Here is an 18,115-nt window from a genome sequence, read left to right as displayed (position 1 = left end):
GTTTCTAAGTTGACTTTCCTGCTGCATTATAGCAACTAAAGGGAGCGGAACATAACCCCGGGCTCTGAAGTTGCACTTGCATGGCGAAAGGTTGTGAGTAACCCAGGGGCTGAGGTTTGCAGTAACCACTTCATACTAACTGTCAGAGCTTGGCACTTACCCCACACCTCGACTCCCAAAGCACCCTCATGCCTGTCATCTCATCATTCTGTGCTCATGTCATCCTTGGGATACACTGGGGTCAGGGAGACCTGGGGAGCGGGGAGGGGCATTGCCGTGTCTCAGGTTCTCAGCATGTCAGTGGAAAGCCTGGCCGTGATTTGGGGTCACTTGGCCTCCCCACTCCTAGTAACACCTGTGGGTCGATGACCCCTTTGGATGAGGGAGGTCTGTACCGTGGAGGAAGCGAGTGGCCGCAGGTGGAAGTGGCTATGGAAGCCTGTGTGCCTTGCACCAGACTTGACGAGGGGTTCTCTCTCCCGCTGATGCTGGTGGCGGGTCAGGCTGGACCACAAGGTAACGTGGGATCACCGCATCCACCGGCAGGTGTTGAGTTTCATCTCATCTTCTCCTCACGCATCGCCTGTATGACGGTTTTCATGTGCACGTGTTTTCCAAACTAATCGTTTGGTTTCTTTTGTGTCTGGGACCACGCCGCGGACCTTGGGAAGGCCCCAGCTCCCCTCGGCTTTGTTTTGGCCCCTTCTCCCGTAACCTGACGCACTGACAGAAAGATCGGTGTTTTGTTTTTGTGTGTGCGTGCTGGGGGGCGAGGTGCGAGGGAAACCATGAAAAACACGAACATTTGGTATTTTCAAATAACCCTTCTCCTGGGCTGTTCTTTCCTGGCAGGATGACAGTGCCGATTTGAAATGCCAGCTTCAGTTTGCCAAAGAGGAAGGCTCCCTGATGCGCAAAAAGATGGCCAAGCTGGGCAAGGAGAAGGACGAGCTGGAGCAGGAGCTCCAGAAGTACAAGGCCCTCTACGGCGACGTGGACAGCCCCCTGCCCACCGGGGAGGCCGGCGGGCCGCCCAGCACCAGGGAGGCGGAGCTGAAGCTGCGGCTGAAGTTGGTGGAGGAAGAAGCCAACATCTTGGGCCGGAAGATCGTGGAGCTGGAAGTGGAGAACCGAGGCCTCAAAGCGGAGATGGAGGACCTGCGAGGCCAGTATGAGCGCGAGGGCCTGGGCCGGGACCACCTCCCCAGCATTCCTACCTCACCCTTCGGCGGCGGCGACTCCCTGGAGTCCTCCACGGAGCTCCGCCGGCACCTGCAGTTTGTGGAGGAGGAGGCGGAGCTGCTCCGAAGGTCCATATCGGAGATCGAAGACCACAACCGGCAGCTGACCCACGAGCTGAGCAAGTTCAAGTTCGAACCGCGCCCGGAGCCCGGGTGGCTGGCGGACGGCGGAGGCAAGGGCGTGAACGGAGGGGCTCCCCTGCAGGAGGAGCTGAAGTCCGCCCGGCTGCAGATCAGCGAGCTGAGCGGGAAGGTCCTGAAGCTGCAGTACGAGAACCGGGTGCTGCTGTCCAACGTCCAGCGCTACGACCTGGCCGCCCACCTGGGCCTGCGCGCCCCGAGCCCCCGGGACAGCGACGCTGACAGCGACACCGCCAAGAAGGAGAGCGACGGGGAGGAAGGCCGCCCACCCCAGCCCCGGCGGGAGGGCCCCATCGGCGGGGAGAGCGACTCGGAAGAGGTGCTGGAGAAGACGTCGGGCTTCAGCAGCGGGAAGCCGTCGGAGGCCGGCGAGCTGTGCCCGGCGGAGGTGCTGAGGGCCCGGGAGGACTCCGAGTGCCTGGTGAGCATCAAGCATGAGGCCGAGCGGCTGGAGCGGACCATGGAGAGCCTCATCACGGACACCAACGGCTTTGTGGACGACGTGGCCTCGCCGGGGCCCGGTGCTCAGGGGGAGGGGGACAGGAAGGGGCCCCAGCTGCTGGGGACCATCAATGCCAGGATGAAGACTTTCCGGAAGGAGCTCCAGACCTTCCTGGAGCAGGTGAACCGGCTCGGGGACGGTGTGAGGGAGCGCCTGGAAGGCCTGTCCCCCTTGCCCCACCTCACAGAGTCCTCCAGCTTCCTCTCCACCGTGACCTCCGTGTCCCGGGACTCCCCCATCGGGAACCTGGGGAAGGAGCTGGTCCCAGACTTGCAGGTAAGGGGGCTCCTGGCTCTGCCTCCCTGCTCGGTTTTGCTCTTCCTCCTCCTTGCTGGCCTTGCTGCACTTGAACTCATTCTGCTCACGGCTGCTTGGTTATGATTTTCAAGCCTGCATTGTACTAAAGCCTCAAGTGTCAACCAAATCCTTTCTATTGGTTGGGTTTTTTTCTTTTTTTAAGTTCTCTTTTATTCCCTTGTTTCTTTTTTCCTTTTTCCTCTCTTATTTTTAACTGCGCCGTTGCTCTTGGCTTAGAGGTCCTCCCTCATGGCACCAGGCTAATCCCAATGGAAGCGATAGGGATCGAAGCAGTCTTTCTCACTTTTTTTTTTTTGGTGTCTCAAACGACCAGCTGTCCTGATGAAGAAGCTAAGAGGAGTTTTTAAGACAAAAGTGCAAACTCATCTCACAGTCAGGATAATTAGCACACTCGCTCAGGAGCAAGTCGCATTGCCAAAGGGGACAGTTCTGAAAGGCCCCAGGCACCCAGGCCCACCCACTCCCACTGGAAGATGAGCCAGAGTGGGGAGAGGAGCCCCGCTCTGAGAGAAGGATGGTGGTGACGGAAAGTCTCGCTGCTGGCTTGCTCCCGCTGCCCTCCCTGAGCCGAGGGTGAGGGCCAAGCAGAGCAGCCGTCCCAGGACTGCTTTCCTATGTGTCACCCTGGGGTGCATGACCCAGCTGCCACCCCGGATTCTGGCTTTGACTGCTCGACCACAGCGAGGAAGGAGGAGCCTTGCTTCCGTATCCTTCGTGGGTAGCGTGCTTGCGGTGGCGTCTGTGATTCATGCATCCCCATTGCATGCGCCTCATAACCGGTGTTTTGCATTCTCCCTCCCCGCCTTTGCTTTCCAGATCTTTCAGCCCATCGTTTTGCTCATCCTCATTTTGGTTCTGTTCTCGTCGCTCTCTTACGCCACTGTGTTTAAGTTGGTTTTCCTGTCCGTGCTTTTCTTCGCCTGGTAGTGTTCTCAGTCGTCCGCCTTACCCATCTTTGTTTTCTTTATCTCCCTTCCCCACCCTACCCTACCCTCACCCTCTTTGTCCTTTGTTTTTTATTTAAAATTAAAAAACAACCACCACCAAATCCCTCCATGCGCCTCACAGTCCAAACTGAGAGAGCAGACGGAGTGGCGGCTGGGCCAGGAGCGAGGGGACGAGCGGGAGCACCTGCCCCTCGGAGCCACGCGGGAGCTGCACCGCCGAGCCGACGGGGACGCCCGGAGCTGCCGGCCCGGAGGCCAGAGCTGCTTCAGTCTAGAGGTCAGCAAGCTGGCTGGTCCCACCGGCCACCCCCGCCCCGGCCCTCCCTCCCTTCCCTGGCTGTGTGGTTGGCTATCCAGCATTTCCTGTGAGTCCAAGGCCCTTAGCGAGCACAGTAGGAAAAGATGGAATCAGGAGGACGTCACTAGGAGCCAACCCGCTGCATGCCTCTGGAATTGGAGGGTCTGCACAGGCTGATTGCAGGGAGCTGCCAGCACCCCTGGCCAGGCAGGCATGGTCCCACTCGTACACCGGTGTCTCCAGGGCCCATGGGTGCCTGGAAATTTAAATTTTTTTTTTTTTTTTTGATTTTTTACAGAGAGGAAGAGAGAGAGAGAGAGAGAGATTTTTTAGCTGCCTCTTGCACACCCACTACCGGGGATGTGCCCGCAACCAACGTACATGCCCTTGACCGGAATCGAACCTGGGACCTTTCAGTCCGCAGGCCGACGCTCTATCCACTGAGCCAAACCAGTTTCGGCGGTGCCTGGAAATTTAGCAAGACGTGGGAGACTGATGGTTAAACGGCTTCTTGTCACACGGGAAAGAAAACTGGGATAACGCCATGCACTGTTTTTGCCACTCTGGAGAAAACCCCTCCCATGTCTCACGCGTCCCTAGTTTCTGGTGACGGCGGTCTGGCCAGTAGCAGAGTCTAGGAGTGCACTCCTGACTTGGACTCTTCAGCCTGCTCTGTTGTTGCCACGGTAACGCCTTGCCAACAAAGTCCTGAGCCACCACAGAGACTCCATTCCATGAAACAGTTGTCAGTGGTCCTGTCAGCAAAAGCTCCTCCATGCGAGTAATTCCACCCAGGACCAGAAGACAGGTGTCTCTGAGGAGTGAGTCCCTGGCTCCGATACTGCTGGTCCCGGCAGGGCATTGCAGGGTTAGAAGCATAGTACACCAAGCATAGGAAATATCTGGATAAAGAATCTTAATTTATTATTCCCAGTGGGGGTGTAACCACTCAGCTCTGAGCCACCTTAGTGGCTTCCAGAGGGCAGAGTAGGGAGCAGCGGGGGCGGGAGCCTCACACCTGGATGCAAACTGGAGCTCCCTCCACAAGAAGGGCAGGCATTTGGCTAAGAAATGAAGAGGCCCTGGGGGTGGGGCGCTTGGGCCTTTTGCTCAGCTGGCAGCTAATGCCTTGGTTAGGCTGCGAGTTCCCCCGTCAGAGGTAGGCGGGTGGGGCACTGAACTCCAGACAGGAGTTCACATAGCTCCAGTCGGTGAGAGAGTATGTCACATTTCTACCCTCGTGGGTAGAGCACGCGGTAATATGAAAACCTTCTCCAAACAGCTTCAATAAAACAAAAACCGTTTTTTTGAAACAGCCTTTGTAGCCCACCACCTTACATTATAATACTTTGGCAGAGGCCAGGCTCGCCCAAAGGTGGCATCCAAGTCCATGCCCGAGGAGAGAGAAGTAACTGTGGACCACACAGAGGTGTGACAAGAAGAGTTGTGCATGCCACTGGCCTAGCACACGGCAGTGCCAGCTCCCGGACAACAAGCTGAATCCCTGTGTGCCATGTGGGGCTGCTATGTGCCACCCCAGAGCAGCAATGCCGGGCTGTCCCAGTCTGGAGCTCTCAGTGCCCAGCATAAGCATTTGTGACTTTTAAAGGTGTCTTCTGGGCACAGGCTCTGGACATGTATTACGGAATTGGACATGTATTACGGCAGAGCAACTTTAGTGTGTTATCATTCCAGATTTGCAGGTCAGCTGTTCCTAGGTTTTATACCAAAAGTAAAACAGAACACTACATATTTGGGTTTTCCCCCCAAAAGATAGATTTAGTGATTGGTGTGTCTTGTAACTCTATGGGACTTTCACAGTAAAACCCTTTGATCAACCCGTGCCCCACGCAGGGTCTTCATCCGGAATACTGGTTGCTCGGACACTAGCAGACTCACAATACATTTCAAATGAATGGAATGATCCGCCTCCAAGGCAGAAAGCTCAGGAAGACACGTGCCCCAGCTCTCAGTTCCCCTGAGCACAGTGATGTCTAGCAGGGCCGCCATGCTGTGCTGGAATCACCCCTGGCCCAGGCATCGGGGCTCCGGGCCCTGGCCGCTCTGTGTGCATCCCTAGCCCTGCTTCTCAGGCAAGGGTCAGCCTCTGTTTTCTCATCTATAAAATGGCCCTGCCTGCTTCATGTGGTTATATGGGGATGATTCTCAGAGCCGGTGAGCTATTACCTGAACAAGTACACTAAAGAGTGCTAAATGCCATCTAAGCATCAGGTGTGATTCATCATAAGGAGAGGGATTATGTCCCGCCATCGAAGACTATAGGCGGGAAGGGGTGTCGCAGCTGCCCTGGTCATGGGACCAATTTTCTCTGCCCCTGTAGCCCTTTGTCCCTCGTTACTGGCTGTTCCCGGGTCCTGTACAGAAGCACAGCTCTGGCTGGACGTGGCCGCCCTGGTCTCTCTGATACACTGTTTGCGGAGAACTGCAGCTGTCTTCCCGTGGGTGCCATCGTTCCAGCCTGTTAGTGAAGCTCTGATCAAGGGTGCTATCATGCCAGGCCACTGAGACGTCGTGCTGTTGCTTGCCACGCATGCACGCACGCACGCACGCACTGCATAGCTTCAAAAACCAGCAAAGATCTGAGAGAGAGAGCTCCCTCCACATGAGGGAGAGAGAAATACTTTATTGGATAAAACTGAATATTCTAAAAAGGCAAACCTCCAGAAGGAGACTAGCCGAGCTAGTTGGTGCCACATGGCAAGGCTGAATCGCCAAACAACGTCGCACAGAAGGGAATGTCTGTCTCCCTCGGGAGGAGAATGAGGAACACGAGGCCTGAGTGGAGCGGCTGGCCATTCGGCTCCCAGGGGCACGGTGGTAGGACTGGGTCTGAAACAGTCTGCTCAGGCCCTGTCAATCCTGTCCCCCCGCTGCTGCCCAGGACGGCAGGTCCTGGCAGCCCTGACCTCCCCTTGGCCCCGGGGCCCAGACACACCAACAAGAGCTCCGTTTCCTGGGGGATGTTTCTGAGCATGGATCACTCAGGTGATTAACTGCATGACCAGTGATGTTACCAAGGTGTGTTTCTACTGTACTTTTTGAACATCTCTCTGGTTTTCTTTAATTTTAAATATATTTTATTGATTTTGTACAGAGAGGAAGGGAGAGAGATAGAGAGCTAGAAACATCGATGAGAGAGAGAGTCATCGACCAGCTGCCTCTTGCACACCCCCTACTGGGGATGTGCCCGCAACCAAGGTACATGCCCTTGACCGGAATCGAACCCGGGACCTTTCAGTCCGCAAGCCGACGCTCTATCCATTGAGCCAAACCGGTCTCGGCAGGTTTTCTTTAATTTTAAATATTTTAATGAGAACATGAAGAAGGAAGAGGAGGAGGAGGAGGAGGAGGAGGAGGAAGACTCATAGTGAAAGGCAGTATCTAGGCAGCATCCCTAGAAGGGAAAATGGTCTGAACGCAAAGTTTAACATCCTTTGTGGAGACATTTTTATTCACTAAGGCATTTTGCACAGAAGAGAAAACCCAGTTATGCATGCAAGCATATCATATTTAAAAATATATTTTAAAGATAAAACATATTCCAGGACCACTTTGGTAGCTCCATAGCTTTTTCTTTTATTCTGAGGAGCCAGATATCCACCCTCGTGGAGTCTGGGTCTGGAGTTCTCTGTCCCTCGGGTGATGTCACCTGACAGACAGCTTCATTTGGTCTTTGAATATTACATTGGGTTGAAATGGTACAGCAGACAGTTCTAGAAAGCACTCCTAAGAGCCTTTCAATGGAAACATCCGGAACGCAGTGCTTACAACTGCTTTCCTCTGAGGCCAGGATGGAAAGGGTACCCAGGCCCCCATCAGGGCAGCTGACTGACTCTTGTTTGAAGACATTCGGGAACCAGGGGAGAGGCAAGCACAAGGCTTTCCTCCAGAAGGAGGCCAAGACAGAGGCAGCGTGCACCCACCCATGGCAGTATATTCCCTTCTACATTCCTTTTGGAATTACCACTAATTACCTGCATAAGCCAACCTCTACGGCAGGGGTCCTCAAACTTTTTAAAGTGGGGGCCAGATCACGGTCCCTCAGAGAGCTGGAGGGCCAGACTATATGAACTACTAATTCCTACTGTAACACCTCGGCTGCGCTCACTGCCCAAAAAACCTGGCGGGCCGGATCAGACTCCTCTGTGGGCCGCGTCCAAACTTCCCCCAGCTCTTTGCCTTCGTGCCTCGGGGAAGGGATGGAGCCTTATAGGACGCCTCGTATCAGTGGCTTAGAAGAAGAAACAACTTTCTGACTTTCAGCTGAAGTTTTAAAAAAGGATCCATTTCTCCAGTTCCATCTGCGAAATACCTTCTAGGATTTCCGCCTGATAGGTTTGCCTATTTAGGGAAAGGGGGGGAAAGGTAAGTTCTTATTTTGGGAAATTCAGATGTTTGGGGCAGGTTAAATTATTACTTGTACTAATGGTACCAGTAGTACCAGTAGCAGCAATAACAACAAAAGGAGAAAAGTAAAAAAATCTACATTCTTACATGGTAGCATTTAAGCAGATAACAAATCTGTGAGGGAAGACTGCCACTCAGATGGCTCTCATAATAAGTCCAGGAAGGGCATGGCATATCTACGCCCTGCCCTCTTACAACAGTCCTGGGCAGAGGAAGCCGAACTCGGAATCTGTTAACACCCAATGACCCATTAGTGCAACCACACAAAATTCAACTGGTTAAAAAAAAAAAAAAAAAAAAAAAGATTTCAAACAAACAATATTTCTGTTGTCTGTTTGTCTCCATAGACGGTGGCAAGATTCTCACACCTGGCACCAGGTTCTTCCCTGACTCTGCCCCGCATGAGAGATTTCCATTAGTTGAGAGAGAGCAACATATAGAATCTGTGGTTTGGAATGTGCAGGGTGCCTTAAAAATAGTTCTCCATGAGGAGTAGCCCAGTACGGGCACTGGTCAGATGTCAGATATAAATGAAACCGAGCCTGTGCCCTGAGGATTGGGTTTCAGAAATCTCAGAGGGCCCTCTTTCCCCAGCTCCCCCTTTATCCTTTAATCGGCGAAGCGCACGGAGCATTTGTGATCACTTATGCCTCAGCTGTGCCCTACCAGCCACGGTAAAACGATGTGTGCTGGTTTGATGCCAAGCATGTGTACACATTTGTTGACCTCATCTACTGCTTTGGGGAGAAGCAGTAACAAAACTGGCCGGAGCAAAATGGAACTCACCAGAATATGAAGTCACGGTGAGGGAGGTGGAACAGAGTTCTGGTTACAGTAGTATTGTTAGGTGAGAGCATTGTTAATGCCCTCATGGAAAGCATCCTTTTTTTTTTTTTTTAGAATGAGGTAGTGCAGTTATCTTCTTAGGTATGGGAGGTAATCTACAAGCCCCTTTCTCTGAAGATGTCCAGGAAATTGGCTGTGTAGGTGGGTGTAGGGAAAAGCATGGCCAGGGGTTCAGAACATGCACAGGGAGGGTGGTTGTGGTGTGGAGATGAACAAGCCCCACGGCCTCTGAACCAAGTAGGGGTGGCATGTGTTCACATAAGCTGCTTTCACAGGCATGTCAAGGTGGATTCATTCGATGTGTAATCACAATCCTAGCTAAGTGGGCCAAGGATGGGTTTAAAATCAAGTCTTGGGGAGCCTGGTCGTGAAGGGAATTATTTCTTTTCTGTGTGTTACGTGAAAATGTTCTTCTGATGTGTGCGGCTGTGAGTGGTTGTGTTGCGTAGGCTAGTTCTGGACAAATACTGTGCCAGAGCCTGTTTGCATTTTGTTTTTGTAACACTGGGGTGACGGCATCCCGTCTGGGAGGCTTAGCTGTCGTAGTTTTAGTATTCTCTCAGCAAAAATGAACAGTGCAGAAAAGTACGACTTCTAACAGAGGACTTAAAGGTTTCTGTTGTTCACCAGTCTCTGTAGATGCCACGGGAGCCGCTGTAGGTAAACCAGATGCCCCCGAGGATCAGGCCTCCACAGGGTGTGCAGACACAGGGACCGCTTGTCGAACAATGCCTGGAGTATGAAACTCATGTTTGTTTAAACTAAAAATAGTTTATATAATTATTTATTAAGATTAAAGCAGAACTAAATAGCAGTATAATAAATAGAAACTATATATATATATATATATATATATATATATATATATATATATATTTTTTTTTTTTCCCCCTTAAGAGATAAGTTTAATTAGGATGCCCATTTTAACATCTATTACGAAGCTTTGGGCTATTACCAACTGTGTTAGAGCATGGAGGATTTTTACATTTTTAAAGGTATAAAGTAATATGTCCCAGAGCAGCGGGGGTAACCTGAGAAGCCAACTGGGCAAAACACCTAAAGAGCCAGACAGGAAGCCCCAGGAGGGCTGGATCTGCTATGCCCCTAGTAGAGTGCCTAGCACGATAGGTGCTTAATAAAGGTTTATTGAAGAAAATGCTGCATACAATATAAAATGTCCTTTAACATATATAGCTGAATTCCCAAAGAAGTTTAAAAAAACAAAACAAAACAAAACAAAAAAAAACCTTACTTCCTGCTATGCCCCTAGTAGAGTGCCTAGCACGATAGGTGCTTAATAAAGGTTTATTGAAGAAAATGCTGCATACAATATAAAATGTCCTTTAACATATATAGCTGAATTCCCAAAGAAGTTTAAAAAAACAAAACAAAACAAAACAAAAAAAAACCTTCAAGGGTTGCAATTGATTTCAGAATTGAAAACCAGAGAAGTGTCTGGCTTTTGGGTGAGATGAGTGGAAAGTTGCCAGAATTCTTACCCAGAGCATTGGGTTTTAATAGCTCTAAGAGGACAGGAGACAGGGCCTTGGGCCCAATACAGGCAGAGAAAGACATGAACCAGGCCCCTCGAAGGGCTGCACGTCGTGAAAGGTCAAACTGGAGAAACCTCTGCCTACGGGAGAGGAAAGCAACAGGGATCTCGTCCACCAGCATGGAGTCTCCCCTCCCCCTGTAGCCTCGCCAGGACCAGGCTTTGAACTGGTGCCACCCGGAGGCCCAGAAATCCCTAAGGAAAGGAAGGCTTGTGTTCTATTGCTGCCTTTTGCTCGCACGAAGCCCCTCTGGAGGCACATGGTCAGCCATGTCACATATGAGATCATAGCTAACTCCCCACTGAAGATGACCTCACGATGCAAAATTGCCAACACCCAAGCCAGAAACACGCATCTGGTGCAGGAGACAGCCAGTGTCCAACGGCAGGATCCAGCGCGAAGACCCTCCAACTCTGGAATTGCCAGAAAGAAACTATAAAATCAATGTGTTTAAAACTACGAAAGTTAAGCAAATGGGGGGGGGGGCGGGAAGAGTCATTGTTGTAAAGGACCCCACACATTAAAAAACAGTAAGACAGAAATGAGAAGTTAGCCGCTAGAGCAAATTCAATGTGTAGAGAAGTATGTACCTCTCTTCAAAGAGAACATGAAACCTTGCCTAGCAGATATAAATGACTACACTAGTGATCTTTAATAACTAACAAATCAAAGAAGCATGCATGTTCTCAGGAGTTCTTGAAAGTAGGATGCACTTACGTCTTTCAAAAATGTCACCCCACAGTTGGTGAGTCCCCAGTGTGTCTGATTTTCTCTGTCTAAATCCTTGTTTCTGTAAACTCTCTCTTGGTCTCCCCTTATGCTAAGGGAAGTGATCTACCCTTTCATTTTCTGTGTCTCCTGTTTTGGGGGTGTGTGGTTTTCAATCACAGCAACTCAGGTAACACCAGATTAGGAAGACCAAATGAAAAATAACAGGTTAGTTAAAGGTCATCAGAATGAACTAGTGAAATGATCCTGGTTTTTATTGCAACAATCCACTCTCATTTCTAGCTTTACAAATCATCTGTCCTCAAGTAGCATAAACCAGTGGGTAAAATCTCATGCTTCCATTTTAATGATGCCTAAGATTTTTAATAAGACATCTCTAAAAAAAATTAAAAAAGCACATATCAAAAGTAGTAGGGAGCTGAAACCCGTTTGGCTCAATGGATAGAGCGTCGGCCTGCAGACTGAAAGGTCCCAGGTTCGATTCCAGTCAAGGGCATGTACCTTGGTTGCGGGCACATCCCCAGTAGGGGACATGCAAGAGGCAGCTAATTGATGACTCTCTCATCGATGTTTCTAACTCTCTATCTCTCTCCCTTCCTCTCTGTAAAAAATCAATAAAATATATTAAAAAATAAAAAAGTAAGGAGTAGAGAACGGCTCCTCTATCCTTGCCGTTTGGACATAAAGGCATGAAAGATAGACTTTACCAATAAAAAAGAGTTTTAAGAGATTCCTTTAACTGTTTTTAACTCTAAATGTAAATGAACAGATTTTTGTGCAATTCCCCTTCGGCACAGACTGTGTGCAGTGGAGAGACCGGAAACCTTGTGTCTGCGAATGAAGGACCCCCCCCCACCCCAATGACTGTGGGCAGCCAGGATAGGACTGCCGGGAGAAAAGGAAGGCAGGGCAGACTCTGATAAGAAAGCATGCAGACAGCTGAAACCGGTTTGGCTCAGCGGTAGAGCGTGGGTCTGCGGACTGAAAGGTCCCAGGTTCGATTTCGGTCAAGGGCATGTACATTGGTTGCGGGCACATCCCTGGTAGGGGATATGCAAGAGGCAGCTGGTCGATGTTTCTCTCTCATTGACATTTCTAGCTCTCTATCCCTCTCCCTTCCTCTCTGTAAGAAAAATCAATAAAATATATTTTTTTAAAAAGCATGCAGACAAGTTAACTATGCAACATAGCCATGTCTGAACTTGGGCAGTGCATCTAAGAGGCTGACTGTGTGTGAGGGGTCATGCTTGACGGTCATCATTGCCAGCTCTGATGGCCCCCAGCATTTCATAAAACTTTCTAGAAGCTTCTGTAGTAGCAGAGATACCTGCTCAGTACCAGGCTCCCTGCTCAGTCTGGGTTGTGGTTACTGCGGTGTTCGAAGTTCAGGAGATAGGCACCACTTACTTACTCACCTGGTTTCCTAGGTGAGAGGTGCAGGGCGGGTGAAGTTGTCCTCCCCAGATAATACAAGGGCCCAGGGCAGACTCCCGGGGACTTGCTGCCGAGTCACTCCTCTGCTGTAGCGTACATGCCGTGTCGCTCCACGCGTGTCCCTGGCATGTGCAGAGGTCTGTCCTGCGTCTTCACACCAGGCAGAGTTCTCCCGTCCACTAAACCCCTTCCATTATCCCACTGTTCAGCTCAGGGTTCCTCCCCCCCGCCTCCAACCCCGTTTTACTTGAACAGAGGAGCTACAGGGTCAGCTTGCACAGGTGACCAGGGTGCATCAAGAAGAGACAGAGAGCCGAAACAGGTTTGGCTCAGTGGATAGAGCGTCAGCCTATGGACTGAAGGGTCCCGGGTTCGATTCCATTCAAGGGCATGTACTTTGGTTGCAGGCACATCCCCAGTGGGGGGCGTGCAAGAGGCAGCTGACCAATGACTCTCTCATCAATGTTTCTAACTATCTTCCTTCCTCTCTGTAAAAAATCAATAAAATATATTTTTTAAAAAGAGAGAGAGAGAGAGAGAGAGAGAGAGAGAGAGAGAGAGAGAGAGAAACTTACACTCAAGATCCAAAAAGTAAATATGTCACGTAGGTTTCAGCACAACCATGTCTCAGACCACGGAGCCCCTCCAGAGAGATGACAAGATGTGTTGTACAGGAACGCTGTCGGTGGTGCATGGGCTCCTGAACGCACGGACTGGAGGGCGTATGGAAAGTCCGGTGCCCCCTCAGACAACTCATACAGACAACTGCCTTCCTCTCTATTCTAAAATACGCTTTTCAGTATTTACGGTGTGGTCTCAGGGCGTACTTAATACCTAATCTAAGTTTCCCTGCATCCAAACCAGAAAAGTAAAGTAAAATAAGGGCCCTAATGCATCATGAATGTGTGTCCAACAACTCTGGGGGGAGGGGGTGTCCCCCAGCACACCCAGGGCAGAGGAGCCTCTGCGCCTTAGGAAGGGCGGGGAAGGCGTGGAACAGCGGAGGCCTGGGGCAGGGGGCAGAGGTCAGAGGGTGAACCAGGAAGGAGCACTCCCAGATGTTTTCAGCAAACGTCCATTGAGCGGTGGCTTCATCAGCCCTTCTAGCTATTTTAGAATAAACTGTTACTGGCTGATTACCCATTAAATTCTCTCCCAGAGCGCCCAGGAGGAAGGATTCGCAGATACAGGCACTCCTTGCCTGGGGACTGCCCAGTCCCTGCTGCCACCTCCAACCTGTAAACATTGCTGCCTTTTCGCTTTGTATTGCTAATTTGTATATTTCCTCAAAATATACTTGCACTTTTATTTATTTATTATTGGGAAAGATACTTGTACTTTTAAAAACAAAACCAGTTGGTTTTGACCAGGGCATCAAAATGTAAAATGCATGTCCGGTGCACAATTAGGTATCCCAAGAATTTAATTCATGGGCCCCACGTTGTCCATGGTCCTGCTCACCTTCGGCGGCTTGGGGAGAGCAAAGCTGAGTGCCCAGATCTAAGTGCTCTGCCAACCTCCACCAGCAGAAGCACAGCCCTTTTAAACCGTCACATGTTGCTACAAAAGGAAAATGGTTTCCTATTACACAGAAGGTAAATTCCTAAGTAATTAACCTGTTTTTGTTTTTCTTTTTGCATTGCACCAAAAATCCTCTTTGAAAATGAGTTTATTCCTGGAGATGCTGTTAGCCAAGTGGCCGGGTCCCAGGTGTTTCTTCCGCTTGTACTCAGGATGAAGAGGCTCCCAGACCTTGGCCCCAGGTGGTGTGATGTCACCTGGGCTTGTTCAGAGGGAGGGAAGGTGTTCCCTAACACGCCCCCGGGCAGAGCTCTGCGCTTGCCTCAGGGGAAGCACTGGGAGTCCTGAACAGCCCAGGCCAAGGGGCAGGGGAGGAGTGGTCCGAGAGAGTGAGCCCGGAGGGGCATTTCCAGGAGGGACTTAAAGAACACCCCCCAGGACTGCTTCTCTTACTAACACTGTCGCCTCTGGAGTACCTACCTGGAGCTAGGCACTCTGCCCTGTTAGCCTAACCATTTTGTAGCTGAGGACTAGAAACCACCAGAGGCAGTTAATGGCCTACGGTAAGTTGAGAACTGGATTTCCAGTACAGTGGGCTACCCCTTACCCACTCTGTGCCGTTCGTTCTTGTGTCCAGACGGGGGAGAACAGGGGTGGGACTCAGGGCAGCTGAGCTGCTGAATTGAATCAACAAGAGCAAACAAACCTGGTGCTCAGACAGCTGCCATTCAGTCATTGCCCAGTCATTGCCCAGACCTTTCCCAGAGCTGCCTCTGCTCTTCACGGGCCTTGGGCACAGCCACATCCATCGGCCCAGGCAGTGGTAGTCATGTTCCCATGGTTCCCACACGTTAACCTAGTACTTTAGGCAAACAAAGCAAAACCTACCGCCTTAGTGTTTGGCGCAGGAGGGAGTGTTAAATTAGGAGAGGACAGCTGATAATGGTCCTAATCCTTTTTTCACCCCACTTCAGCTACTGTGAGATTAAGTAGATTAAGATTGCATTCATACCCTTTTGCTTAGACGTCATTGACATATAATAATTGCTTATTGTTGGAAGCGTGCCTAGACCTGTGCTGTAAAAGCAGGAACTTGATGGAGAGACGAGAAACCTTTCTTTTTAGCAGAGCTTTTATTTCCTTCAGACGAACCCACATCTAACAGGAATGCGAAATCTTGGGCATGGAAGTGGACGTAGGTTATGGATGTACTTCCCTGTTTGCTCACCACCGTGTGAGTGGAGTACTTCGTGTTTAGAAAGAGTGTCTGAGGCCCCAGCTCTCCCTTGCAGGCTCCCTGTGGGCCTCTTCTTCGCGTGCCATTCTCTGTCAGGGGCTGGGGGTTGAGAGGGGTCAGAGGGCCCAGGAATTCAAGGTGAAGGATTCCTACTTCTTCCCCCCGTCACAGTCTCAGTGTGCCTTTGTGAGCAAGCCCAAGTTCAGAGGCCGAGGTGGACTCTGCTTGTATGTGATCTGTAGCCATGCGTCCAAGAAATAATTTTCCTGAAGGCATCCAGAGACATCTAAAAGCACCAGGGGAGACTTGACTAGGAGAAATTATAACCCCTTAACTTGAAATGGCACTTCCTTCTAAATCAGAAAACTCAGAATATTTTATACATAGTGACAGTCTCAAGGAGTTCACCAAACTTTTGTTGGTTTCTATTTCAAGCACCATATGCAAAATGGTGTGGGTTGAATGGCAGATTGAAAAGACTCTTAGTTTGGTTTGGGTGGCACCTGGGGATCGCTGCTTGTCACGCTGCCCTTCCTTCCGTTCCAGGTGGAGGAGGATCACCTCTACGCCCTGAGGTGGAAGGAACTGGAGCTGCACAGCCTGGCTCTGCAGGGTGCCCTCCCGGAGCGGACCTGGAGCGACGAGAGGAGTCTCGTGCAGCAGGAGCTCCGGTCCTTGAAGCAGAACATTTTCCTTTTCTACGTCAAACTCAGGTGGCTGCTGAAGCACTGGCGGCGAGGGAAACAGATGGAGGAGGAAGGAGAGGACTTCACTGAGGTACCTCCACCCGGAGCGTTCCGGGGGAGTTCACTGTCATTTGCATCGGTTTTGTTCTTGACCCCCAGGCACTGCTGTGCTCCTCCCCCCTACACACAGTCACGTTCTGTTCGTTCAGATCGTTTTTGTCAAGTCTGCTCCAGGCGATGGAAATGCAATGGGTTGTCCAATTATGTACCAGACCGAGTGTTCTGGTCTGTCCTTTGACCTCGTTGCAAGAGTATATGGGTCAGTAACTCTGTTCTGTGACAGAGTTTTGCTACCATCTCTTTGGTTGCTGATTTATAAATTTATTAAGGTGATCATCCCTGACTCTCTCCCTCTACCTTGCTAGTATGTAAAACCTAGTTCTAAGTTTACATTTTTATTCCTAAATGTCAGAGCCCATTCTGCCAGTGCAGTTTTATAAGGGTTTCTTCTAAGCTCCAAGAAGCTTCTAAACTTCCTTGCCATCTCTGAAATTCATGTGTGTTCTTCTAAGAAAGGGAGCATGCCTCCACTCCAAGATTCTTAATAGAACCAGAACAGTTATTTGTTTCCAGATGGCTCTTTATTGATTAAGCAGAGTGGCCGTGAGCTTTCAGTGAGAGCAGGCTGGTATCCACACCGCTCGCCACTCTGTCAGCTGCTTCCGACACCGAGCATGTTGGTTTCCTTTTAGTCCCCAAAGACCTTTCAGCTGCTTTTCACTTTAGTGAGCAGGGTAAGTAATTTTAAGTCATCCTGTGAATGGGAAGATACAGTGATAATCTTTCCTCAGAGTGAAGAACGTCTTCAAAAATTAATTCAACCTGCTCCCAAATATCCATGACAGAAAATCATCACTAAGCAAAACCTAGAAGTGGTTGTAAAGTTTCATCAATGCTTTGGACTTTTTCCTCTAATTTAAAACCATAACTGTAAGCAATAATCCTATATAATAAAAGGCTAATATGCAAATTGACCGAACAGTGGAACAACTGGTCACTATGATGCACACTGACCACCAGGGGGCAGATGCTCAACCCAGGTGCTGCCCCCTGGTGGTCAGTGTGCTCCCACAGGGGGAGGGCTGCTCAGCCTGAAGCCAGGCTCACAGTGAGAGCCTCTCCTGCCTCCACATCAGTCAGACATCCCCAAGGGCTCCTGGACTGTGAGAGGGTGCAGGCTGGATTGAGGAACCCCTCACCCCCAGAGTGCATGAATTTAGTGCACTGAGCCTCTAGTAGTTTATAAATAGTACAATTTCCAATCTTTTCTAATAAACTATACTTACTAACCTGCATGCTATTGGAATGGAGAAAGTGACCAGTGAGCGAAAGGGCCATCATGAGCATATTAGGGGGAATTGCTGCCATGTGAAGAGTTGATAAAGCCTATAAAGTGGGTAATTATCCTCAAACCATAACAACCAGATTGCACAGCGGAAGCATTTGGGTAAAGCTGTGATCATCTTCTCTTGCTGTTTTCAGAGCGAGCACCCGGAGCTCTACCCCAGGCCTGGGGAGCTTGGAGTCCAGGGGGACCCAAACGGGGCCAGTCCAGACCGAGAGGACGACGGTCCAGGCTGTGGCTCTTCGGTGGGAGAGCATTCTCCACACTCCCCCGTGCAGATCGGTGACCACGGATCACGGCTGCAGCCTGCAGATGGCGGGCAGCTCCATGGGCAGGTGGGTGCCGCGTCCCCACACCTGGGGAGAGAAGACTCCAGCCTGTGTCTGTATTATTTCCCATCATGAGCAGGTGTTCTGGGAATCAGAAAATGTCTCTGGCACCTGTGGCTGCCTGTTGCTGTAATTTTGCTAGAAATCACATCATGAAGGCTTTTACGTTGATGTCAGCCCATTAGTTCATTTGGCTTACCCCAATAACTAAGGACGACAGAAGAGCAGATTAGCTGTGTCCCTTGAAGGCCCGTGCATGTGCCGCAGACAGAGAAAGAGAGTATTCTGCAGAGTGGTCCGAGGCCGTATGAAAGCTGACTGTTCTCCCAAGGAAAGGATACTGAGTGCCACGCGCCCATCATGGAAGAGAAAAGCAAGTGCAGGGCTTCTGTGTGGATGCTCAGCTGAATGGGCCCTTGAAAATACAATAGCACTAGTTTGGTAATAAAATGTGTAAGAGAGGAACAAGTATTTTGTTGTTGTTGTTGATCCTCACCCGA

The 18,115-nt window shown here is 50.3% G+C and overlaps 1 protein-coding gene across 8 annotated transcripts in view; it reads left to right on the top strand.

The window, feature by feature from the left end:
- The window catches only part of MTCL1 (microtubule crosslinking factor 1), a 113,640-nt gene that overhangs the window by 63,074 nt on the left and 32,451 nt on the right, over window positions 1–18,115 (top strand). For 4 of the 8 annotated variants that reach the window (XM_045574901.1, XM_045574900.1, XM_045574902.1 and 1 more), the window contains 4 exons: window positions 853–2,160; window positions 3,271–3,426; window positions 15,742–15,972; window positions 17,424–17,622. In XM_045574901.1, the coding sequence (XP_045430857.1) occupies window positions 853–2,160; window positions 3,271–3,426; window positions 15,742–15,972; window positions 17,424–17,622 (1,894 nt within the window). The remainder of the gene's footprint in view (window positions 1–852; window positions 2,161–3,270; window positions 3,427–15,741; window positions 15,973–17,423; window positions 17,623–18,115) is intronic. The other 4 variants (XM_036418127.2, XM_036418129.2, XM_036418131.2 and 1 more) reach the window with 1 other exon arrangement.

This window comes from Pipistrellus kuhlii, unplaced genomic scaffold (assembly GCF_014108245.1).
Source record: "Pipistrellus kuhlii isolate mPipKuh1 unplaced genomic scaffold, mPipKuh1.p scaffold_m20_p_6, whole genome shotgun sequence".
Lineage (NCBI taxonomy): Eukaryota > Metazoa > Chordata > Mammalia > Chiroptera > Vespertilionidae > Pipistrellus > Pipistrellus kuhlii.
The sequence above is the reverse complement of the archived record's forward strand: the minus strand, read 5'-3'. Positions and strand labels throughout refer to the sequence as shown.